This window comes from Condylura cristata, unplaced genomic scaffold (assembly GCF_000260355.1).
Source record: "Condylura cristata isolate star-nosed mole 26May11 unplaced genomic scaffold, ConCri1.0 scaffold00005, whole genome shotgun sequence".
Classification (NCBI taxonomy): Eukaryota; Metazoa; Chordata; class Mammalia; order Eulipotyphla; family Talpidae; genus Condylura; species Condylura cristata.
Window position 1 is genome coordinate 63,103,228 of NW_004567106.1, and position 25,556 is coordinate 63,128,783.

Genomic DNA, 25,556 nt, shown 5'->3' on the forward strand with positions numbered 1-25,556 from the left:
GGCTGGATTCATGAATTTGGGGGAAGGGAAGGCAAATTGAAATGTCCTCTTGCTGTTTTAACTAGGAAAAATCTGATTACTGGTTCTTCGTCATTTTTATGCTGCTACGATTAACAGAATTAGATCAGAAGAAGATTAAAGTGGAGGAAAAGGTAAGTCAACCTGTAGCTGCCAGTGCTCTTACCCATGCACAGAAGAACTCCTGCTGCTCCTCCCTCCCCTCCCCCACCTGCGGTGTCTCCAACAGACACACCCAGCCCTGTGTAAATTAACCTTCTGGGGAGTATTTTCTTGCCCCTGGCTGTCAGTTGAAACCCCCTGCAAAGCTAAGCATCAGCACAAACTCAGCAGACGCCCTCTGCTGACGCAGTGGAGAGATGGGGGTCAAGAGCAGCACCCCGCTCCTAAGGCCCGCAGCGTGATGGCTGGCAGACTCGCGCACTCTTTTGGAGGTGCACGATCACATCCGCGTTACCCCAACATTTCATTTTCACCCTGAAAATGTTAGACTGCCATGCTGACATCCCCAGAAGGTCCTCAAATACATCACTACTCTGATCTGTTAAAGGCTTAGTTCTGATCTTTAAAATAATGATGGAGAGAGACCAGACCCTGAAGGCTGGCCCCGCCAGCCTCTGCCCACGAGCCCAGGGACACCGGCTGGTAGTGCCCTGGAGTCCCGTGACCGCTAAGCGCGACAGACAGTCACGAGGGAGCGCATGTAAATTTGAGGTGGGACTAAAAACAGGAACAAATGTTAACTGCCTTTCTGAAATCTTGATTAAAAATAGGTAGGGATGACTATAATGGACCAGGCGAGAAAATAACAAAAATAATGAACAACCATATACCAGAGACTTTTGCGGGGGTGGAGTGGGGAATGGGATCAAAAACGGGGTGGGGAGGGAAATGCACGGGATTATGGTGATGGCACACGGGTGACTTGGTGATGGGAAACCTGCGGGGATTACAACTGAGATGGAAAAAAAAATGTACAAAATGATGTAAAAATAAACTGTTACAAAATTTTAAAAAATAATAAAAAAAAAAGTAAAGAAAAAAAAATAGGTAGGGATGCTAGGCTGTTATTCTTACATCCAGAGGCATTTACTAGACTCTCCGTTCCCTTTAATATTTTGTGAAATGAACAAAATACGAAACTACATATTAAATGAAGTGTGATGGCCGAAGATGACGTGTGTAGAGGGGTGACAGACAAGGGAACAGTAAACCGTACATTCTGAGGAAAGGCCGGGATCCTTACCAGAGGAAAACGTTAAGCCAGAGGAGGGAGAGGTAGAATGGGAAAATGGGAACAGATCTTGGTGAACAGCAGGAGGGACAAAAATCTGCAGTTCAGCTGTCTGGAACCCAGAACAGTGAATTTTAGTCCTTCTCATACTGAAAGTTGGAATATTTGCTGATTTACAATCATGGGTTGTAGAACTACTTTGTTTTTACTTTTTCTGTGGTCAAGCCAGGTAGCGTAAGTAGCTGGAAGCCCAGGGACGGTAGCTCAGTATTTTACTTATTTTCAACATTTTAAGGAATCATTATTTAGACCTGAAAACTGAACTCACAGACTCCTGAGCATGGGGTTGCCTGTCTAGAATATTTCCTTGAAGAAAATCTCAGCCTTGGCTTCCTTGTAGAAGTGAAACGTGTTTTCCCTTCATATTTCTGACACGAAAGGTGGCTGCCATAAATAAATACGACCCTCCCCCGGAAGTGGTGGCAGTGAGAGATCATCTGACCCACGTGGTCAACAGCGTGCTGCAGCCCCAGAAGATCTTTGACAGGTAGGGAAGCCTCAGCCTCCCCAGGGGGAGCTCAGGATGGAAGCTTATGCTCTTTCCCTCTCTCATCCTCTGTGAGGGACGGAATCAGCTCTTTAGATAAACAGGCTGTGTGGTCTCCATCTCACCACGCAACCCTTCCCTGCCTGAGTACTGGCCGGGTCCTGGGTGTTTTCCCAAGGATGGTGATGAATGCACCCCCACCCCCCCTCTCTTCTGGCCTTTGAATTGGGCACAGCCCTTTAAGCCTGTGACACTAGACAGTGAAATGAAAAAAAAAGTGTCAGCGTCTCTGCTGTAGGATGGAACCATAGTCCTCTGCCTTCTTAACAAAGCGGTAATGGTTTCTATGCTTTGTAAATTTTTCCTTAACTGGGAGAGAATGCTAGACACCCCTGCTGAAAAACATGCCCTGAATTCCGATTATTGGGGAGCCCCTAGAAGGAAGCCCCCGGGACCAGGAAAACCTGAAATAGTCTTTATCCTGATTGCTCTGAGCTGCGATGATCCCAGCAGGGAGGAGTCGCTCAGCCTGGTTGAACACATGAATAGAGTCTCTCACCTCCAAGTTCAAAGACAGATTTACCATGGTTTCTCCCTTTCTTTCTAAACAGTCTGTTGCAGCAGATGGCCATTTATGCTATAAGTATAATGTAAAAATTCTATCAATATCCAAAGGCATTTTAAAAATACTTGTGAAATCTCTTGGTTATAAATGGTTTATCCATGTGATAGTTGCTCCTGTACTTCACAGGGTTGGTTCCCCACAGAAAGCAAAATGTTTTATTTGGTGTACAGGTCATGATTTTTAGATGTAATTGCATAATGGAGATGTGGACAGTTTTATAATATGGTACTCCTCTAGGTGAGATGAGTGATCAATGATTTGCATACACCTGGGAATGCACATTTGATTTAAAAGAAGGGTATCTCAGTCCTCTTTGTATTTCTTTTCAAGATTGAGATTGCAGGTTGTTTCATGCTTTAGGGTGATTTGGTATAAAATACAGTTATCAAAGAAATTTACAGCAGTTTCTGGTGAACATATTTCTTGAGCATTTCTTGCTGTCAGGCAGACAAAGCAAATGGCCAGGCAGCCCCAGATGCTCCAGGTCGGAGTGGAGTTCATTATGATAAACTCACGCAGGCAAGAGCAGGCTGCCATTGTCCTGGCCACTCTAGGCCAGTACCCAGCACTCTGCCAACCCTGGAAGTCAGCTCAGGAAACCAGCTTCTGGCCTTGGGAGTTTAATGCTGCATGACTGAGATATGACTGTCCCTTCTCCTGGTGTGATCAGTGTGAGGAGAGAATATTAAAATGACATAGCAGAACCTGAACTCTGTTCCAGAGGTTGTCAGTAGCTTCCTTCCTCTCTGGTCTGACAAGGCCTCTAGGTTCATCTCCAAGTTCTGTCTGAGCTCTGGAAATAGTCATTTCTCCAAAAGGCCCTGGCTTGTTACTCCCCAGTCATTGTTTCTAGGCCCTTCAGCAGGCAGAGCGAAAGATTTCTGGGTTTCCTCCCTCCCTCCCTCCCTCCCTCCATCTACATTTATTCCATCTGTTTATTTCTATCTGATCTATGTCTAGATAGAGCTCTATTTCTACTTATAGATAGAAGTGCTGAATGCCTATTGATACAATTCTTCAAGACATGATTGAGCTCCTCCTTAACTTTCTCTCTTTACCTCTTTTTCTCACACAGCAAGGTTCCCAGGGATTCAAATATCTCATAATTACACTTCTTTTACCCCATATTACACCATGACAGTCTCTGGACACCCGTACTAATTCTACCGCCAGCACAATTACTGCCAACATTAGAAACATGCTTGCCCATGCGCTCTCCATTCTAGAGAACATGCCAAGCCAAATGACTGGAGAGACATCAACATGTGGGATGGTAGTGAGCAATCAACATGCCACTATCCACAGAACTAAGAGTAAAGACACCCCCCATTTTTTTTTAATTGTGCAAAATATATATAACATAAAATTTACCATATTAATCACTTGTAACCACAGTGGCATTAGTTATATTCAAAATTGTGTACAAAAATCGCTACCATCCATACCCCAAGCAAACTCTGGCCCCACTAAGCAATAATTCCCCATTGCCTCCTAGTCCAAGCCCCTGGCAACTGCTAATCTATTTTGTCTTTCTGAATTTGGTACGCATTTCATAAAAGTGTCAGCCATTTTAAAGATAGCTTACTATATATTGTTAGAACACATATCCATCACAAACTGTCTTTTGCCCTTTGCTGTCTTTACTCTTAGTTCTGTGGATAGTGGCATGTTGATTGCTCACAACCACCCCACATGTTGATGTCTCTCCAGTCATTTGGCTTGGCATGTTCTCTAGAAGATTCCTTAGGAAGTGCTATGTGATCAGCGACCCTTAAGCCTTCTCGCATGTTGATGATATTCTCTGCTTTTTCTACTTAAAAGTCACTTTTACCAAGTATAAAATCTATGACTCACACCTTTTCCTTTGAAAATATTAAAGACGCTACTCTACTTTCTTTTGATGCAAAACATTGCTGTTGAAAAAAAATGCAATAATTTATAATTTTCTTTCCGTTAAAAAACTTTTAAGGGAAGATTAAAGGGAAGATGTGCTTTCTCTTTCTAGCTGATCTTTTTTTTTTTTCTTTAAATGCCAGTGATTTTACTAGAGTAGATCTTGGCATTAGTAATTCTGGATTAATATTCTTAGGTATACTGTAGCTGTTTCAATGGATGGTTTTATAATTTTAAGAGTTTTCATTAATTGCAGGCTTTCATTGTCCTGTTTCTTTGTTTTGAGGTTCTTAAGGAAGATCTCCTTTGTTTAGCTCCAGTAATTTAAAATCTTTTTCTTCTCTTTAATCATTTAAACATTATATTTTGAGCTAATTTTAGATTGACATTCAGCTGTAAGAAATGACAGAAATTCCATATACCTTTCTCCCAGTTTTTCCTAATGGCTGCAGCTATCACTAGAGAGTCAAGTACGGCAATCAAGGAAATGGCACTGATCAGGGGAGTGTAGGTTTACTCATGAGTATCTACAGTCAAGATCCAGAGAGATTTTGTCATAAAGACCCCTATCCTTCCCTCTTAGAGGGGCAGCCTTCTTTCTCTGTCTGATCTTCAACTGACTACCTCTAATCTGTTCCCCATCTCTATAACGCTGTCATTTCAGAATGTTCTATAAACTGTATCATCTACTGTATAATCTTCTGGAAACTGCTTCTTCTCCTTTCTTCTGCACAGATTTTAGCTCCAGAAAGGAACTTCATCAAGCAGTATCGTGCATATTATGTATGTTTTTTCTTTAAGGTGTTGTAATTTTACATGTACTTGGATTTTACCCTGTCATTGTGCTCTGAGTATCGCTTGTGGTTTACTATGATTACCTTGCTTCTGGAAAGTCGAACAATCCTTCTAGCCCTTGTCTACACGGAGCTAGTGTTCACCCGTTGGATTGTGATGGCGCCAAGCTCCCTGCACGCCGGATGCACCCTCGCTGACCCACCTGTATCCATTGCAGCACTCTGCCCAGTCTGGACGCACCTTATCCCATGTTGATATTAGCTGGCCCTCAAGCCTGTGGGAAACGAGAACTCGCCCACCGCCTCTGCAGACAGTTTAACACTTACTTCAGATATGGGTAAGTTTGTTTCTTGGCTGGTAGGCCTGTAAAAAACTCAGATACTGCTCATTCTGACCAATGGTTTTAAGCAGGTGCAAAAATCTACATGGTAGCCTTATTATCTTCTCAGTCATTACTTCTGTGTTGAGGTATGCTATATATATATTTTTAAAGATTTATTTATTTATTCATACAGAACTGGGGTACAGGCCAGAGGCTCAGGGGCGGTGAGAGGCTTCACCAGAGACAGAGTGGGGAGCAGAACAGGCAGATCGACGAAGTACACTGCTGAGGGAAGCAGCGGGCGGGTCAGGAGAGGTCTGGCTTGCCATGTGGTCTCCTCCGGGGCAGGCGGCAGGCAGGAATCGAACTCATGCGGAAGTGGCTTCAGATTCTCAGTGCTGTGCTTTAACCCGCTGCGCCACCAGGGAGGGCCAAGTATGCTATATATTTTTAAAAACTGTAGTCCTCAAAATGTTTAAGCTCACACATGCCTCCAAGGTTTTGAAAGTGTTTGTGCTTTTTAATAAACCCTATTTGTGGTTGATGCAGGGTCCTCCTGTACCAAATAGCGCCAGTAATTGCAATGCTGTGGTTAGTGATGGATAGGACTGCTTGCTTGCATGGTGATGAGGGCGGGGCCCGTGTATGTATATGTGGTGGTGATGTGTGGGTTTGTCTGTGGGACAGTGGTGGCCTGTACAACCTCTCTTGGAAAGTCCCCTTCAACTGCTTACCTGAGGTAGGAAAGAGAAATAGAAGCAGAGTTTTTCCTTTTCTTTCCCTCAGGTTAGCATTCAGTACACTCCACAGTTTTCTGGACCAAACATTTAACCTTGAAATTCCTGTTTAAATAGAGCAAAATTGCCCAAAAACTTAAACCACCCAAAAATCTCTCCAGGTTCACTCACTACCAAGTCTCTGCTTCAGTCTGTGTCGACATTTTTACCAGGATAGGCTCCATTATTCATTTTCATTAAACCCTGCACTCTTCCCTATTAGAATGCTTATCCATCAAGCTTGCAATTATTCTATTTAGTGTCTGTTTGCTCATCTAGAAACCTAGTCAGGGTAGGCAGCAATGTATGCTTGGCTCTCCATTGAGTTCGCAATGGTTAGTTCATGGCCAAGGACTTACTGTGCACCTGATAAACATTAAATGGATCACTTGCTGGTTGTCTATGTTGAAAGATGTCTATGTTGAAGGATGAGTTAATGGTGTCCTATGCTACATATGGAGGGAAGTTTTTGTGATAAACATTGGTGATTTTCCCCCAACTTCCAATGATGGAAATATGGAGAGATGAAAGGACAAATTCATCCTGTTTTCATCACCTACTAATTCATTATTCCAGTTAATAGTCATTGAGTTCTCTCCATGAGCTAGACTCTGAATATGCAGTGGGTATGAGATTGATGAGGTCCTGCCTTGATGAAACTTATAATCTAGTGGGGTAACAGACCTTAAGTACAGTTGTTCACCTTTTGTGTGGAAACACAAGATGGTGAAATAAAACCCTAACATGCTTCTCTATTGTCACTACTGTTAAGCTATTGTTATGGTGAGTGGAAAGATGTTCCTACCACTCCACTCACTCACCTGCTTCCCACATAGGCTCACAAATGGGCATCCTCCTGGGTGTAGAAAGCAGAGCTGTTTAATAGCATGTTACCTTAAGAGGTATGACATACCACAGAGGCATGGACATTGGATAATCATTTCATCCATTGAGAAAGTAAGGTGGTATGGTTACTACTCTGTGTAGCAATTAAAAAAAAATTATTGAGGGAACATTGGTTTACATTACTTTGTATTTTGGAAGTGTAGAATCCCCCCTTCTTCGATGTTACCATAGCATTCCATCACTAAAATATCCACCATCCACCACCGTAGTCCAGTTATGCTACAATTTTCTAGTTCAAACAAATGATAAAACCATAGTACATCCTCGGGCAAGACATATGACTCCTGCTTAGGTTTTTTTTTTTTTTAATTCTTTATCCAACATAAACTTTATTGATTTTTTTAATTAAATGAACAAAAGGCATACATACTGACTCACGGCAAGACAGATGAGCACTTATAAAGGCTCTTACTCTGCCATTCACTTGAATCTTTTCTTTCTCTCCTATTTATTTCATTTTCTCCTGGCATTTTGCCTGCCTTTTTCAGATTTCATTGACCCAAAACTAAGACATTTGGCAAGTTTTGCTCATACTAAGTTGCATATCCAGATAAGTAAATATCAAAAGCATAGTTTAGTGGTATAACATATTATTAGTGTGATGGAAATTTTGCTCTTGTTTTAGGTTTATATTTGGTTTCAGAAGTAGGTTCATTGTTCTTCATGTCCTATTAATTTCCAACCTTAGTGTTGCTACATCAGTAGTAGCTTCCTGAAGAATGCTGGATAACTAGGGAAGCAGGACACACAGTCTCCAGAGCTGAGACTGTGAAAGCAATCTGAACAGTTACAAAAGAACGAACTTCTTCCTCCGGTGGCTCATTTAGAGCCATCGCTATTTTCAGAATCTGTTCTATGACACTGACTACTAAATCTGTTTTACTTCAGCACTATAGTACAGTAAAGGAAAAGACTATTGCCATTTAGCTAAATGAGTTGGTGTGAGCTATTGCTACTTAAGTGCAGTCTAATCTGTTTGTTTATAGATATGTGACAAACTAGAATTATTCTTTAGCCCCTCGGTCATGTTTATTGAGCACCATGTGCCATGAGTCTGATAAAATCATAAAGCAAATAGACATGGCCGTGCCCTTCTGGAAGCTTACAGCAGCCCAATATGAAAGTCAGATAGTAAGTGGTCTCTTAACAGTTTGATGGGTGCTGTCACGAGAGGAAGGAAAGAACCTCTGTGATGGAAGCACAAGGGAGATGGATGTGGGACTTAGGAGATGTGCCGTCTGGGAAGAACAAGTTCATTTGATTAACTGAACATACATACACTGTGACTGAGCATGAAATATAGCGGGAGATGGCAGAGGATAAGAACAGAAAGATAAATGGGTCCAATCATAAGGGGCCTAGGCAGGGGGGTATCATGAATACTGCTGCATTTTAGATGCAAAGCCTGTCAGCAATTTGGGAAAGGGCTTAGGGGGGAGGGAAGCTAAAGATAAAGAGACCAGTTAGGATATAATTACAGGAGAGATGGCATAAGTTAGAAAGCAGAAATCTACTGACTGGAATGTGGACAGACTAGTGGCTTCCTGGAACTAAATACTCAGACATAGTGTTACTGGAATCTTCTGTGTTTGTGACCTCTTGAATTGACAGCCACTGATTGACACGTAATTGTGTTGAGCATTAGAACCAATTAATTTGCCTAAGTGAATGTTCTAGGAAATCTTGGGCTTCTGTGGATAGCCATGAAAGAGTTCATTTACCTACAATACAATGTGCTATATTTGATACGTTCACAACCAAGCCTCTACCTCATATTTGCAGTAACAAGTTCATTATTTCCTGAGGTAGTCTGGTCCAGAATTGTGAACCACACTGAGAAATTTCTGCTTCTTCATTCACCTGCTAACTTCTCAGACATCTTTTGTTTCTATTATATTTCACTGGATAATTTACCATTACATTCTTTGGCACGGGCTTCCAGATCCCTTTTCCTCCTGGTCATCTCCTATTTTCCTTGCACTTGGTTTGTGAGGATCCCTGATGACAGCTGGCCCATGAGTTGGCCTTTGGACTGTCCAACATCACCCTTAGACTTTTATGACCTATCCTGTAGTCTGGAGTTAACGACTAACTCACTTCTGTCTGTTTAGTGAAAATGACAGCATATGGCTCCCATTACAAGCCATAATTTAACTAATGTGCCATGTTTTAACTAGTGAATTAATTAGTAAATAATAAATCCAGAGAAATGTAAATTATCACTGAATTTATATTTAGACAAGGGAGAGGAAGGATATCAAAAGTGATGGCCCAAGAAAATGTCCTTATCTGAAATCTGGCATCTTTTTTTTTCCTAAGTAAATTTAGTGAAACGTTGCTTTGGATCTGAAGTATTTCCTTTTAAAGATGTTCGTATTTGGGTGGCACACTACACAGCTCGTGTTTCCATATGTGAAAATTGGATGACAGATTCAAAACACCGCAGGTTGTCTTAGGTCTTTCTTGCTAGAAAGTTCTGCAGGGGATGAAGGGTCTGTCATCAGCATTCTCCACAGTAGTGAAGCCACCTCTTTATCCCCTGGATGCTTCGAAGTACGTCTTTGTCTTTTTTAGAAATTCTGGAAAAAAGCCCTCTCACACATTTCTTTTGTTGAGAAATGCAAATTCATTGTACTGTGTACACTTAGCTAGGGGATTTCAGCTGAGATGCCAAGTCACGGCTTAATCTTCCCTGACTGTCAGGGACTCCAATAGACAGAGGGCCTCAGGTCTCTGCCAAGGTGGGTGAAGAAATGCCAGTGTGTTCAAACAGCTCAACAAATGTCACAGTGTTTTGACAGCCTCCTCTCTCCTCTGAAGCATGCATTCTTTTTCCTAAGTGTGCAATTCAAATGTAATGTTAAGACTTCAGAATTTACCAGGAGAGCTGTTCCTTGTTTATAATGAAAGAAGGGCAATGGTATGAACTATAAAAATTTCTTGGTCTTTGACTTCGTAATGGAGAGACTTTCAAGGTTGCAATGTTACATGCAGTGTGACAGGAAAAGGAATGGGCTTTGGAATCACCCTGGCGTTGCTTCATTGTTGTGCCATAGCTTCATCTGTAAAATAAAAGCAGGTACAACTACCAAAAGCTTTTTTTGTGTGAAGAATAAATTGACCTGTCAAACGTTTACCTGTGCTCATCCCCCATTTTAAAAACCATAGAATAATCTAAAAATCAGGTTGCCTTCCCAGAAGGCAAAAAATGTGGAAAATATGAGTAATATTTTCGTGTGGTATCAGGGAAGATACCGCTAAGTATCTGGAGAGCTGGTAAGTAGCAATGAGTAAAAACTTGGTCTCAACAAGCCAAAATTTGTCTAATGCCCGGAGCATAGAACCGAACAGTCTAGTCCTTCAAAACAGCAGTGCCTTTTCCAACCTCAGTTATGTTATTTGTGATTGATGATTCTGGGATCAGCTTCAGTCTTTCCCAACATGCTTTCCACTGAACCCATTTCCATCTGGGATTCCACCTTGATAGACAGAGCCAAGCTTACCTGTGTATGTTTCCAGGGCCTGTCACACCACAAGACCGCCTTACTTTGGAGAGGGGGATCGAGTCGACTATCATTTTATCTCTCAAGAAGTTTTTGATGAAATGCTAAACATGGTAAGATGATGCTTCTTTACTTCTGTTGTACACAAGAAATACAAGTTCTTGGGCAGAGAGATTAGGAAATGGTATTGAGAAACAGAACAATTAAATGTTATGTTATAAGAGAGCTGTTCTTACTGAAAATGGATTTTCTTAAACCACTAAAGTGCATCTTTCAAATGCAGCTTTGTTTTTAGGATCTTGAAGAAATTCATACATTCCCAATAAAACCGAGTAAGTAGATGGCTTAGGGAAAGTGGGGTGCAAACATGATGTGAGAAGTTCCCGTGACTGGGTTTGTCAGGTGTTGTGGTCATTGATGATTTGAGACACAAGGTGCTGGCTCAGAGCATGCCCAGGTTGGGGTGTTCTAGCCCGCCCCACTCCTGCTTGTGCTCTCTGGTGCACTCTAGTATTTGTGACCCTAAACACCGTGTCCTTGTGCCGCCCTCCCCTGGCAGATGCAAGTACACCCTTGACCTTGCAGCTCCCTAGGAGTCTGGTCTGTGGGGCTGAGCATTTTAATGCAAATAGAACTCCTGTTTGTTGTTTGGGGGGGGGGGATTCCTAGTTGCTTTGAGGTCCCTCTTTACTAGGTGGGGGTAATTATCCTTATTAGTCTGCATTGTAGACACTCTGGACAATCTAGGTCAATGTGATTTTTTTTGTTCCTGAAACACTGATAATTCTACTGCTTGGGGTTAATTCATAGCACTCTTATCTCTGATTTCATTTTCTTGAACCACATCTGTTCTTTCTGGAGCTGCTCCCACAAAGGGACTGCTTCCCTCCCTTGGCCCTTCCTTTTGTGCTTTGTCTGCTCTTAACACTTGTCCATGGTGATACCTGAGAGAACACCGCTTATGAACCTGTAGACCTCTTGTAGACCTTTATATAAACAAGCTGTATGCTTGTTTATAGTTTCATCTCTTCTATCACCAAACAAACCTACACCCCAGTGGTTTCGTTCCTGGGGCAGATTAATGAGCAGCCTGTTTCCCCTTTCGAAAGATCATCACCTTCTCCCACCAGAGATGTTCTGATGGTTAAAGCCCCTCTCCCCTGTAGCCCGTTCTCCTCTGCCCCTCCTGTCTCTGCCCTACCCTCAAATAGCAGACTGGCTTACACCCCAATACCTATACTGTAAACATGGAAGTACCGGCATTGCGGGATTTTTAGTTTAATTCTGAGTAGCAGCCTTGCATTCATAGAGACCCGTGGTGAGAACGTTCTATCATCCCTGGGCTGTTTCCCCTCTGACCTTGTCAGAAGAACCATCTCTCCTTGGTTCTATTTTAGTGGTTCAGTTCATGTGCCAAGAGTACCCTAAACCATCTATATCTAAAAGCCTGAACAGAGATTTGAGGGGTATATTGACATTAGCAAGAAGCATTCTCTTAGGACTCTAAGTTGAAAGATAACTTGTCCCCCAAACTAACATTAGTTTCTCTCGTTAGAGTCTGAGGCACTTACTTTGCTTGTTCGGCACGTCTGTCTGTTCTCAGTAGCACATATGCTCCCAGCCTGCCACACCTTATCCTGTCTGGTTCAGCGCCGAGTCTAGGAAGTCACTGCACGCTATAGCGTATTTTGTCTGAAATTTTTCCTGGCTCTACAGCAATCCACGTGTGTTTGCAAAGTACTCATTTGTACCACTTCTGCTAACATAGACGCTTTCAATAGAACACTATTTCCTTCATCGGAACTTTGCCTCTGCCCTCCCTTCCTCTGAGATGAGCTTGAGACAACTTCATGGAGAGAGACAGACAGATTACACCCTCATGGCATGGTCAGCTTCGCCTGTCACACCCACACTCCACTTCTCTACTCAGCTACTCAGATGGCCTGCCCACCCCCCACACTATGGCCAGCACTCCGACCCACTCTGAACACACACCCACCTCCTCCCAAGTTTAGCTCTATTATCCTGAAATCTAATGCTACCCTAGGCTCTAGGATACCCCTCTAATGCTCATGACCCTCTTCAGGCTCATCTCGCCACTAATCTGCCCCCACATGCCCACAGACACACCAGTCCTTTAGTAGGGTATATATTCAGTCTCCTGTAGAAAACGCTGCTCTCTTGTGCTGACAAGGTCATCTTGCCCAGCTGGATAGAATGTAATTAGAAGAAAACAGGGCATGGTATTTGTTCAAAAGACCAAAGAAATTATGACATTAAGAAAACAAAAAATGAAGAATATTTATTGTTGACAATCTCTTTGATTATGGAGTGGAGGGATTCTCCTCAATGCCCACAGTAGACACATTCCCCAGAGACTACCCACCACTCCCCTCAAGAGTCACCCTTGTACTACCCCGACAGATAACCCAGCTCCCACCCACATAGACATCAGCACATCTGAGGCCAGTGGTATGGGTGACATAAAAGACCCCTACCCCCTACTGTTCTTAGCAATGCTACCATCTCTCAATTCACTAGGCCTCAAGGTTCATCTCAAAGTCCTGTCAGTCAGGAGTCTGAGTTCTCAAGGTCATCTTTCTTCTTTCCTTTCTATTGTCATTGGCCTCCCAATTTAGACTAGACCCGGTGGTTTCATAAATACAGTGGTGTCCATGAGAAAGTCATTATTTTGAGAGCGATATTTTTACTTGCATTTCTTGCAAAGGAAAGCAACTTTCAGTAGATCTGGACTCTAGAATACAGAGAGAAGACAGTGTAGAAATCAGGTAATGACAGGGCATACATAATTCTACTGAATAACATCCGAGGACATTCTATTAATGAGCTCTCTTTATAAGGAAAAAGTGGATGTATCTGTTTTGCCACAGCTTATCTCAGGGATGCAAAGGTTTTAGAATGTCCCTATAATTCATGGCCTTCAGACTTATCTAGAAAGGCAAGACTTGAGAATGGAAGCTTTTTCCTGGGCTATCGGGTATGCTGGCATAACTGAAATGGCTGAGGCAAAGGGCGAGCTATTAGACCGGCTCAGTAATGAAGGTTTACGGTGCTATCTTGGCAGGGAGTAGCAAGCAGAGCAATCTGTTCTATCACAAGCTTCAGGGCCTTCGGCAGTTTTTCAAAATATACATATATATTTTTTATCGACCTAGGATGCTGCATATATTTCTGTAGTACAGTGTGATATTAAGCTTCATAAACCTATTATCATTCTCCTCTAATTGCTAATAATGTGTATTTTGTGCAATCATGTTAGACATAAAATAACTATGTTCAGTTGCCTGATGGCAGCTGTCAGAGGAAAGTCTCTGTACTTCTCCGATTTCAGGGGAAATTCATCCTCACATATAACTACGGCAACCACAGTTACGGACTCAATAGGGACACCGTGGACGGCATCGCACGAGATGGGCTGGCAAGCTGTATCCATATGGAAATAGAGGTAAGTACTTTGCATTCACTTGATCTACTTTAAGTGTGAATGAATTTGTGTGTGTGTTAGGGTGAGGGAGGACAATGTCGCTAGATACAGGAGGAACACCAAGTCCAGTGAGGTTCAAGCACATCGTTGGAATGCAGGAAGCCAGGCTCGTGAAACCTGAAAGGCAGGCGTTCGATTCCAAGAAACCAGACATATGCTTTGAGTAAAACTCTACTCAGGATTACTTCCTCCCCACACCCTCTCCACATTATCCCTTTTGTTACAGACCTTGGTCTCCACTTACATAGAGTGATATCAGATAAAGTGGCGGCTCTGCCTCCATCTCCCATTCTCCACAGACTGTGGGCTGTGTGGTCACATGGCTCACTGCTCAGCATTCCTTAGACTTTAGCAATTTAGACTTGTAGATTTCAGGAGACTTCTCTCTGCCTCAGTAGCCTGTCTTTCCCCTGTGATCTTCTGTAACAGAATCGTCTCCAAAATTAAGACAGAGGGCAAAGGCATGAGTAACTCACTCGTTTGTTGTAAAAACAGATAGCTGTATAAAACATATGAAATCTTTAGACAGTTCATTTTTTTCTCAAGTTATCTTTTGTGAGATGGCAAAAGACACATTTAGAAATTGAAGTGTTCATTAACTCCTGTCATCAGAAAAGTTAAAGTAGAAATGATCCCATTAGACCAAACCTAAAGGGCCGGGCCTAGGCATGTCCTTTACTGTTGACTCCGAATCTCATGCATGGGAGCAGGGTCGCTAGTTTATGGAAGCCTGTGATGTTTCGTCACTTCTCCTCACTTTGAAATTCTTCGATCTTCATCTTTCTGCAATTTATTGCCTTTGTACCTGTAGGGAAGTTTTCTTTGTTTGTAGACTAACAGGGCTTTTTGTTTTGCTCATCTGCTAAATGTCTTCCTCAGACATGGCAGAATCAGAGAGCTTCGAGAACCCCACCCCACTGTCTTTCTCCTTCTCGTTCCCAAGAGGTTGAATGTGGAAACCAGGCCTTGTTTCCTCTCTGTCCTCCGTGTATGCATTTTTCCAACTGCTTGTCATTCTTTCAGAAATGGAAAGAGTATGTTTTTCTTCCCCCAGAAGTTTTTTTAACATTCTGAATATAAGTTAAACTGTCGAGAATAAGACAGAGTCGGGAGGGTCTTCAGAGTCCACTTAGCACAGCACTTCTGCTTCCCTGAAGGGAATGATCCTGAGGGAACCTGAACGGTCTGCATGGTGTGCTCTCCAGAGCTGCGTCACCACCCAGCACTCCAGGCCCCTGCTGCCACTGCTTCATGCTGTGAGCTCCAGGGGAATGTGCACTTGCCAGACACCTGCCCTGGGAAGAGGCTTTGAGAGCTAATAGAGGCAGAAAGGTCTCATAGATATGGCACAGAGGAGAAGTCTTTTCTGGTAAGGGCTCTGTCTCTGGTGCTGCTTGGTTACCTTTTGAAATGTAGAACTGAAATTCCTTTCCAGTCACAAAGGTGCGATGCCACGGTAAACTGTACCTGTCTGTAGCTAGAACTTTACTTTTTTACCACATTCATTAGCTTGAGGAGCTAGAGGATAACCAGGCAGAATGAACTATTCCAGTGACAATTTAATATTTGATGAACAGAGAAATAATCTAATTCCGAGATATGTATAGGAAAATAGCTAGTCACATAGATTTCAAAATCCCTCTGCAACCTGATATTACTTATACATACGTTGTCAGATGTCTCCGGGATGATTTCTGAATTCCTTTTACCTGTTTCTAATTTCTTATCTTTTCTTTAAATGCATAGGGTGTAAGAAGTTTGAAATATTCCTACTTTGAGCCTCGGTATATCATGGTGGTACCAATGAATAAGAAAAAATATGAGGGATACTTGCGTAGAAAAGGACTATTCAGTCGTGCAGAAATTGAATTTGCTGTCTCCAGGGTGGACCTATATATCAAAATTAATCAGAAATTCCCAGGCTATTTTGATGCAGTAATCAATGCAGGTCAGTAACCTCAGTAAATTTCTTTTTTTTTTTTTTTAAATGTAAGACCACTGGGCAGAAAATCCACCACCCGGGGCTTGCACACTTAATGCTGGCAGAGTACAATTTCTTAGGGTTGTAGGACTGAGGTCCCCAAGGCTGTGCTGCCCACAGACCCCACGGGCTGCTGCCAGTTCCTATCCAGGGAGCTTCTTCGCTTTTGAGTCAACACCCCATACGTCAAGTCCTCCCTGAGCTTCAAGTCTCTGCCTTCCTCTTCTGCTACCAGAGAATTCTCTTGTGGTGCTCCATGTGATTAGTTGACTCCCCTGGAGAACCTCCCTTCTGATCAGCTCAAATTCGAGCTGATAAGTAACCCTGAGCACATCTGCAAAACCCCCTTTGCCTTACAACATCATGTCACAGGACTATCACATTCCTGGGTTCCAACTCCCCACCCCCACCCCCACATACACACGCACATTCCAGAAATGAAATGTAGCCAAAGCCATTCCCACCAGCAGTCACACATGGACCATTCTGGTAGGTCCTGCTGCCTTAACACACACTCTCGCCTTTACTGCAGATGACCTGGATGTCGCCTACCAAAACCTGAGTCAGCTCGTGAGAGAATACCTGGGGTTGTCTGAGGAAACGGCCAACACATTGGCTCCCATTGCAGGTACTTTCTTACTCCTTTTGTGCCAGATTTTTTTTTTTCTTTTGCAATGGAAAGCTAACCTGCGAGTGCATTGGTAGGGATGCTTCTGCCAGGTGAAGGCTGGCTCTAGCTCTGCATTCCCTACACTTCTGGGACAATGGTCCCCACAAATGAGCTGTCCCAGTCAGCCGTGTGGACTTTGCCTTCACTCTTCTTGGTGGCCAGAATTTGCCCTTCGGGAACATGCTGGGCAGTGCCTTGGGGTTCACGGTAGGAAAGGTCACCTCGTGTTTCAGAAATTGGCCTTCCAGAACCTTCCGGGTTCTCGGACAAGGCCAAAGCAGTGTTTTGTCTAGCTGGTCTGTCTAGTGGTGTTTCTGTCCAGGAGACTTCTTTTCCCTGTCTTTGGCATTGCTCCAGACCTCAAAATGTTGTGCTAGAGAGTACAGTGGAGGAGCTCTGCTCACAGGGTGTGAGCCTGGGCCTAGCCCTGCCTCCTCCTTGGCAGGCTGCTGAGGTGTCAAGGAGAGAATTACTGCTCTAACCCAGCAGCGGCCTCACTCTGGGTGTCTACCTGCCCCTGCACTGCAAACAGGGACTTCAGCAGGCATTTGCATGCCCAGATTTATAGCAGCTTCATTCAAGAGAGCCGAAAGGAGGAAGCAACCCAGGTGCCCACCAACAGAAAAACAGACAAAATGCGCCTTATAGACAAAAGGAAATATTTAAGCCTTAAAGAAAAATCCTGACAGTCTACAATGATACAAAGCCTTGAGGATATTATGCTCGGTTACACAGCCAGTCACACCACCAGTACTGTGTGTGACTCCGTCATGTACGATGTCTAGGGCCCTTAAACTGAGACAGGGAAGTAGCATGGTCAGGGCTGGAGGTGGAGGGGAAATAGGGAGTTAGTGTTCAGCGGGACAGAGGCTCGGTCTCTGGAGGTAGGTAGTGGTGATGGTTGCACAACAATGTGAACGAACTTGATGCCCCCAAGCTGTACACTCAGAAAATGGTCAAATTGGGGAATTATACATGATGTATATTTTACCACCATGATGGAGAAAAGAGGGCACCCCATAGACTAAATCTCGTACAGATGACCTCTTAAGTTGCAACCAGTCATTGAGGCCACGTTGGGTGACAGAACTGACACTAGACGGTGTCAGCTCCACCTCTTTGGCGTTGTGTCACGTGTTCTGCTGCTTTCTCCCTACCTGTGTCCACTCTGGTGGCTCTTGAGCTTGGAGAGCTGTGCTTGCCTGTCTGTATCCTGACCGTGTTGGGGTGGGCCTGGGCATGGTTTCACCAGAGTTCAGACACACTGTGCTGTTTTGCATTTGACACACACTCCCCAGGTCAGGGTGCTACTGGTTAACAACCAACGCATACTGACCAAGGTTTTCCTCTCTTGTGTGTCCCATGGGCCCCGGGAGCCCGGCCTGAGGCGCCTGTGCCCTGTTAAAAACAGCATTGGTGGGGGCCTGTGCTCAGCCCACAGGGGCCAGGGATGTTAAGCTGGTAGGGTACAGTGTGTTTATCCAGCACCTCAGCTTCTACACACGAGGCTCGGTTCTTTAGAAAGCTGTGACGGTGGAGTTGTGTCATGTCTCTAGTGAGGCTACCATAGTTCCATGGAAATTTCTCTTGAGGAAATCTGACACCTTCGCTCACCCAGCAACCTTGTGATCTTTAATTTGGTCCCGGGGGTGGACTTGGCCCAGCGGGGGCTGCGTCCTGTGTTAGAACACCCTGCCCTGCTCCCTGAGTCGGGTCCATCTCCCATTGTAAATTAATAAGTTCGTGTTCTGGCTTTAAATCAGCCCTGGGAGGCCGGGTAAACACGAGTCAGTGCCCTGAGCCCGACTGCTTCTGAAGCACTGAGGGAAGCAGCAGTCTGCGGTCTGTGCCGTTGGCACTGAGGTGCCACTGAAAGGCGTCATGTGGGTAGAGGTCTTTGAGATTTTTACCACTAGCTATGATGTCAGCTGTGGTTTCTCATTATTATATTGAGTTATGTTCCTTCTATACACTGGGTTTTTATCATAAATGGATGCTGATGCTTGTCAAATGCTTTGGTTGCATCTATTGAGATAAACATGGTTTTTGTCTTTCCTTTTTGTTCCTGTGATTAGGTCACAGGAATCAGCTTGCAATAGACTGTCCCTTTCTGTATGTAGATTACGCATATGCGTAATCCTTCCAATGTGTTGTTGAAGCCATTTACAAGTATTTTGTTGAGGATTTTTGCATGTTTGTTCACTGGAGACAAAGTCTGGTTTTGTTTGCTTTTCAGTTATGGCCCTGTGGTTCTGGAATGAGAATGTTGTTTCATCATGAAACTGTTTGGAGCTTCCTTCCCTTTCAATTCTTTGGAAACTCTTGAGAAAGATAGGTTACTACCTTTGCTTTGAAAATGTGGTAGGGTTCACCAATGAAGCCATCTGGTCCTGGGACTTTATTTTTGGAAGGCTTTTCCTTACTCTTGGTGGGTCTCTTCTGGCTTCCTGTTTCTCTCAGTCATCCTGTGTTCTGGCCACATAACTCTATAGCCCTTGTGATCTCATTCGCTAAGTCTTCAGATCCCTGAGTGTTAAGTTTTTCACGTAAAGCTCCAATTTTGACCTTCTGCTGGTTCATTTTATTCTGGAACTTCATAAATTGCTTTTCTGAGTTTTCACAACAGCTATTTTGAATTCTCGATGTGGCAGGGAGATAGAATCTTCCACACCTTTGAGTTTGGTTCTAGAGAGCTGTTCTCTCCTTATGCTCTTAAATTGCCACGTCACTTTCTTCTGTCTGCCCATTTTGCTACTTTAAATTATCTCCATGTTCCAGCAATTGGTGCTGTGCTGTATTTATGCCTGTCTATCTGTTGCGGACGCCTTAGGAGCCTCCAGCTAGGGAGGAGGTGGCCAGCTGCTGTTGTGGGCTAGAGGTCTGGTTCCACTTCTCCCACCTCCCTGCTGGTGCATGTGTGGAAAGAGAGTGTACGTAGAGTACATTCTCTGTTGTGTCTCCAGTCTGATGCCCCTCAGCATCAGACTTCCCCCGGGCCACGGGTGTATACCCGCATATTGCCTCTGCTCCCAGACCTCCTCTCTACTCAACTTCCCTCACAGCAGCACCATGCTCCTTGGCCTCCCCTCTGTTCCAGGCACGCTGGCCTCTGAGGGGCTGTGGTGATTCAGCCTTACGCCAGGCTGTAGGAGTCACTCAGTGGTGTCCTCCTGTGAGCAAAGCAAGAACATCCTCTGGGGGCCTCTTAGGCTTTAGTTTTGTATTGGAAACATCACCCATAATTTGATTAGAAAAATCACTTTGAACTCCCCTTTCTAAAAAACAAAGACAAACCTACCATAGTTCCTATCAGGGAAGCTGCTGGAATCTGGTCTCCCAGAGCTGAGTTTTCCCCAGTGGGGCCAGCCTGTGTTAGGCTCTAGTGCAGACAGACCTGATGGCGTGTGGTCTGAACATTACTCCCAAATACTTGAATAATACATTTTCTTTTGAGTAATTTCATGTTGCTAATTTGTGAATCAGAATACAATTTAATAGGCCTAAGGTCTCTCAGTTCTGAGTAGAGCAGACCCATCAGCCTGGACCCTGAAATACAAACTGTCACCAGGGATAAACAAGATTAATTACATTTTCATTTGATAGGTAAAATAGTAACTTAGGTACAGAATTCTTTTATTTTCCCCCTACAACAGTGCAGTAATAATTCTTTTAAAATAAGGGTGAACTCAACTTCACAATTCAGTAGAATTGTGGCTTTGCCCTTTTTTTTTGTTTTTATGCAGCTTATTTCTGGAATAGTTGGTAATTCTAGTAAAGCTCTTTAAAAGCTGATCCAGCTCTATCCTGAATTCTTGCTATAAAGATCATAAAGTATTTTGCAAACCAGCATTCAAAATTCTGACTAATGATAGAGGAAAATGAGGATGGTGATGAGTCAAATAGAGAAATTGAGCAATTTACTAGTCTGAAAGTGGTGCCTTTATCTGTAATAAAGGGCATGGTATTATTGCCAAATTGTGTGACTCATTAAAAAAAAGTCCCTATAACTTAACTAGGAGGCCCTATAGGTAAAGCAAATCTTCATTTGGTTTCACTATTTTTATATTATTCTATCTTTTTTATTGTGCTAAATTGGTTAAAACTGCATGTTTTATTTTTAAGTGTACAGTTTAACAGAACTAATTACATTCACAATGTAATGGAACCATCACCACTACCTATTTACAGAATGTTTCCTCTCCCCAAATAGAAATTTCTATATCCATTATCAACTTTCTCCAGACTAAATCCAGGTTCTTGTTTGTCACTTGTAAACTAGGGAGTAAGAATGATGAACAGGACATCTGCCCAGAAACACTGTCAAGGGCAAGCCTGTACTTACTCCCACTCTTTTCTGGTTGATACACCCATTGGTGGACTGGTGAGAACCTGGAGTAGTCCAAGCTCATCCTGCCTTGTGGAGGGGATGGTTTGCTATCTCTGAGTATATATCCCAAGTGAGCCAAGAACAGTTTCAGACAGGTGTGCACTGCAGGGCTATACCCTTTGGACTGGCTTAAGATGACCCTTGAGCCATCAGAACATCTCGGAGCTTCTATTCTAAACAGGTGTCTGCTGGGGGTGATTATGTCTCTGACATTAGAGTCACTTGGAGAACTGGTTCTCATATGATGGATGGAAGCAAGTCTCAGCAGCAGCCGCATCATCAGCAGTGGGCTCTGAAAGCCATTTTGAAGTCAGAACCGACTTGGAGAGAAAGGGTAGCCCTTGGGATGGGTGGAGACGGCAGCAGCCCCCACGGCAGGTGCTCAGGACAGCGTTTCTGAGTCACCGTGCCGTATGTGTTCTTTCCCTCGTCTCTCATGTATGCGTGCCTGCTCGTATCAGTAACCCAACTTGACCGCTGAAGTAGTGAGCATTTTAAATCTCAATCACTTTGCAACTTCTCTTACCACTCACAGCCTTGGATATAAATACTGAGTCTGTGAGTAAGGCTTGTGTATACTCATTAAAGCTTATGCTTTCCAGCTGGCTAAAACTCTTTGAAGTTCTACTACATCAGAATTCTAGGTCCTTAGTATCCTCAAGGAGAAAGAATGGTTATAGTCTTCAACTGTGTCATTTTATTTCTGTTCAAGGCCTTCTGTGCATCAAAGGAAAAAACACCTTTAATTATTCATTTCTAAAGTTACATAGCTGTACCTGATGACATACTTTTAGCTAACTTCTCTCTACATTAAAGCAGGCGTTCCCTCTAGCAAGAAGACACCCTCTGGGGTCCCAGCTCACCTGGTTCCCTCCCCAAGACGCTTGGCGAAACTGCAAGCAGATGGCAGGATAACAGATCATCTCTCTGGAATGCAGATTCATGCAGATGTCCCTGAAAATCAGAACTTAGCTGCCTCCCAGAAGCAGGAGGGAGAAACCCATCAAAAAGAGCTCCCTCCCAGTAGCCACACTGAAGACGAGCCACCTTCCCAGTCCAACTCATCTGCTGTTCCCCAACAGACTCAAGACATCTCCCCAAACCAGAAGGAAGGGGATGATCAACAATCAGATCCTTCTCCAAAAACCACCACAGAGCTCCCTGACAAGGCCCAGACAGCCAAGGGGAAAGTTGGACAGGCTTCTACTTCTTCTTCCCAAGAGCCTCTGCAGCAGCCAGAGCAAGATGAAGAATCAGGGGAGGCCAAGGTAACCCCCACTGGCCCAACATCCCTCAACCCCCAGAAACCCCAGGATGAGGAAACTGAGTCAGCCAGTCAGCCACTCACCAGTTCCCATCACGATCCTCCAAGAGAGCCTTCCTACCCTGATGGAGATACACAACAACCTCTAGAGGAGGGAGCCCCCAAAGCAGAAGTTGCTAGGGCTGGCACTCCTTACCCCGAACTGCCACATCCCCAAGACTCAACAAATACAAACCAGACACAGGCCAGGGAGGCCCCGGCCACTGTGCTTCCCAGAAGCCGGCTGGCTCCCACCAGGCTGCCCCAGCCGCGGGTCCTTGCACCCCTCCAGAGTCCGAGGCCTACCCCCAAGCTGCTCTCCCCCAGCAGGGAGGATGCGTTAGGAACAGCCTCAGATCAGACCCTGACGCCTTCTCCCAGACCCCTGCAGGTCCAAGAAGGAGACCCCAGCAAACTTCCTCCCATCAGCCCTCCCCACTCAGGTCCCAGTTCTCAGCAGGCCCAGGAAGAGACAGTCAGGGAAGTGAAACTCCCACTCATCAGTCCCCCAGTCCAAGAGCAGGCGCCTGACCCGCCGCCAGGGGCGGCTCAGGTAGTCAGGCTCCCTCGCATCTCCACGCCCTTCACAGAACGGCAGCGGCCTCCGAACAGAGGACCTCGCCCTGCAAAGGAAAGGCAAGGTCCCAAGGTAGGCCACTCCTCCAGCAAGAAGATTCCAGACCTGCAAACTTCATCCCAAAATCAAGAGGCTGGGAAGCCAACAGAGGCTAGGAAAAAAAAACTCCCTATCCAAAGAGAGACAGCTAACGGGCCCACACATGTGAAAACGACGGGGCCCAGCCATGGGAGAGCCTCACAGCGAGAGTCCCAGAGTAAGCCGATGCCCCCCAAGGCGTCCCACCACCCTCGCCCCAGCCCTTCTGCGTTGATTGGGAAAAGAAAAGCCCAATCAACGGAAGTCCCAGAGCCACCTCACGCCGCACCCCTGCCTAAAGACCCCCAGTTACAGGAAGAGAAAAAGGAAAGAGGACATTCTTCCCCAAAAAAGACTCATAACAAGCTCCCCTCAAGTGCCCTAATTCAGAAGGTAGCCATGTCCAGGAAAAAGCCCTCTCTGAAGAGAGAGAATTCTGAAGGATTATCTCAAGCACAGGAAACCTCCCCCAGTGACGGCCAGCCAGCGCACACAAGCCCTCCCCAGAGCGAGAGCCCTGCAGAGGCCTCCCCCGGCGGTTCTGCTTCTGTGGGGGCCCCCGGGAGAAAAGGGCAGGGGCCTCAAAAGAGACGGGCTCAGAAGCGAGAGCCTGCTGCCCACCACGCAGAGGCAGAGCCGGGGGGCGCAGCCCCCGTCCAGGCACCTGTCAGAGAGGCACAAGCGGATCAGGGGACCAGTCAGGCCCGAGGGAGTGCTGGCCAAGGGGACAGTGCTTCCGGGCAGCAAGCCAAAGAGAAACGTCCCCACAAACACCGGGGAGCAGCACGGGACCAAAGCCCAGCCACGCCCCAGCAGTCTGTGGAGGAGCAGGGCAGCCGGAAAGGAAGACTGCGCGCCAGGGGAAGCCAGAGCACCAAGGTCTAAGCCACCGAGTCCATCAGTCATCAGCGTCGGCGGAGAGCTGTGGCCGGGACACCCGGCCCTCCCTCAGCTGCTTTCCTCTCAGCCCCCGCCGTCCAGCCACCACACTCAGATGGCCACAGCCTGCACGTCTGTACCTCGCCACGGCAGCCTCGCTCCTTTGCTGCCAACAGAGAGCCCTTCTTGGGGGTGACATCGGCAAGGGGCATTGCGTCCAGACGCCTGTGACGTCCAGCACGAGCCCCACGTGGGCAAGAGCCGGGCTGTGCCTGTCATTGGCTTTGTTCTCATCATTAGGAAAAATCATTTCCCAATTAGAAAATTCTCTCCTGCCTCTTGCACTATTAAGAGATCCAGAGGCAAAAAGAAAGTTAAAGAGAAGCCTTTGCAGTCTCCCCTATGGGGATTCCAACCCCACAGTTAATCTGTGAGAGTCTTTTGAAGGAAAGCGGACACGTTCTTTCCACGTGTGAGACCGGGAGTGGAGGCTTTAGATCTGCCTTGGCATAGAGCACTTGAAACTTACTTTTGTTTGAAATGTATTTCAAAATGAATACCTTCCTGCTCTGAATAGGCGCCTCATGTAAATTAGCCCAGGCCTTCATTATGCCAAACCATCTGGTTGAATCGGTTGGAAGAATCAGCGAGGAGAAGATTCGGGCAAATCACTTTTTCATTTATCTATTCATACCATCACGACTCTTTTGCTGGCAAAGAGCTGAGCCAGTTTATTTGAAGGAGTGGACTGTCTCCCACAACGAGGGACATCAGAGCCCAGAAAACTTGGGGACCAGCTATTGAATATAACCTGAGCTCTTGTTATCTCTCTCATCTACTGCTTTTTCCCTCTTGGCTTCATTTTCTTTGATGCAAATGACTGTATATCACATTCTGCAAATGGCAGGAACATGGCCACCAACAGCTGTCAAGTTTTACATCTGGCAGCTCCCACCACTAAAACAGTAAGATTAGCTCACATGATCTCTGATCTTAAGGTTTAAAAAACAAATCAGGGAAACTCAGATGGGCCCAACGTGAGTCAGATGCTCATTCTCCAACCAAGCAACACTAGCCAGCAACAGGGTCACATTCAGACACAGCCACTGGGCGCATGGAGGCTGGACCCCAGAAGACAGAGTAACTGTGCAAGGCAGGCAACCGAAATTCACCTCTTCAAGAGTCGCGACACATGTCATGAGCACTTACGACGAAGACAGCAACAGGCTGAGCTGAGGTGGGCACCCTGCATTTACAGGAAGTAATTGAGGACCAAGTACGTAAGTGAATTTTAACTTATGCAGAAGACATGTGTCCACAAAATTATATGTATGCCAACACAGTAGCAGAAATTGCTATTTTGAAACTCCAGGATGCAGGAATCTTCTTGTAAAATGAGCCTGGGCTATACTGCCATTACCTTCTAATTTTGCTGGTTTGTTCAAGATGGAATAAGGTTGGTTTTTTGGTTTTTTGTTTGTTTGTTTGTTTGTTTTTAAGCACATCGATTTACCTTTTGCAGTTAGTTTATTGCCCAGCAAGCATTGATTGAGCACT

General features: G+C 44.9%; 1 protein-coding gene across 1 annotated transcript in view; it reads left to right on the forward strand.

The window, feature by feature from the left end:
• The window catches only part of LRGUK (leucine-rich repeats and guanylate kinase domain containing), a 63,100-nt gene extending 39,095 nt beyond the window's left edge, over window positions 1-24,005 (forward strand). Inside the window, exons 9-16 of the mRNA XM_012720773.1 lie at window positions 66-152; window positions 1,693-1,799; window positions 5,330-5,449; window positions 10,636-10,732; window positions 13,972-14,085; window positions 15,871-16,072; window positions 16,638-16,733; window positions 21,979-24,005. Of these exons, the coding sequence (XP_012576227.1) occupies window positions 66-152; window positions 1,693-1,799; window positions 5,330-5,449; window positions 10,636-10,732; window positions 13,972-14,085; window positions 15,871-16,072; window positions 16,638-16,733; window positions 21,979-24,005 (2,850 nt within the window). The remainder of the gene's footprint in view (window positions 1-65; window positions 153-1,692; window positions 1,800-5,329; window positions 5,450-10,635; window positions 10,733-13,971; window positions 14,086-15,870; window positions 16,073-16,637; window positions 16,734-21,978) is intronic.
• The last annotated feature ends 1,551 nt before the right edge of the window (window positions 24,006-25,556 follow it).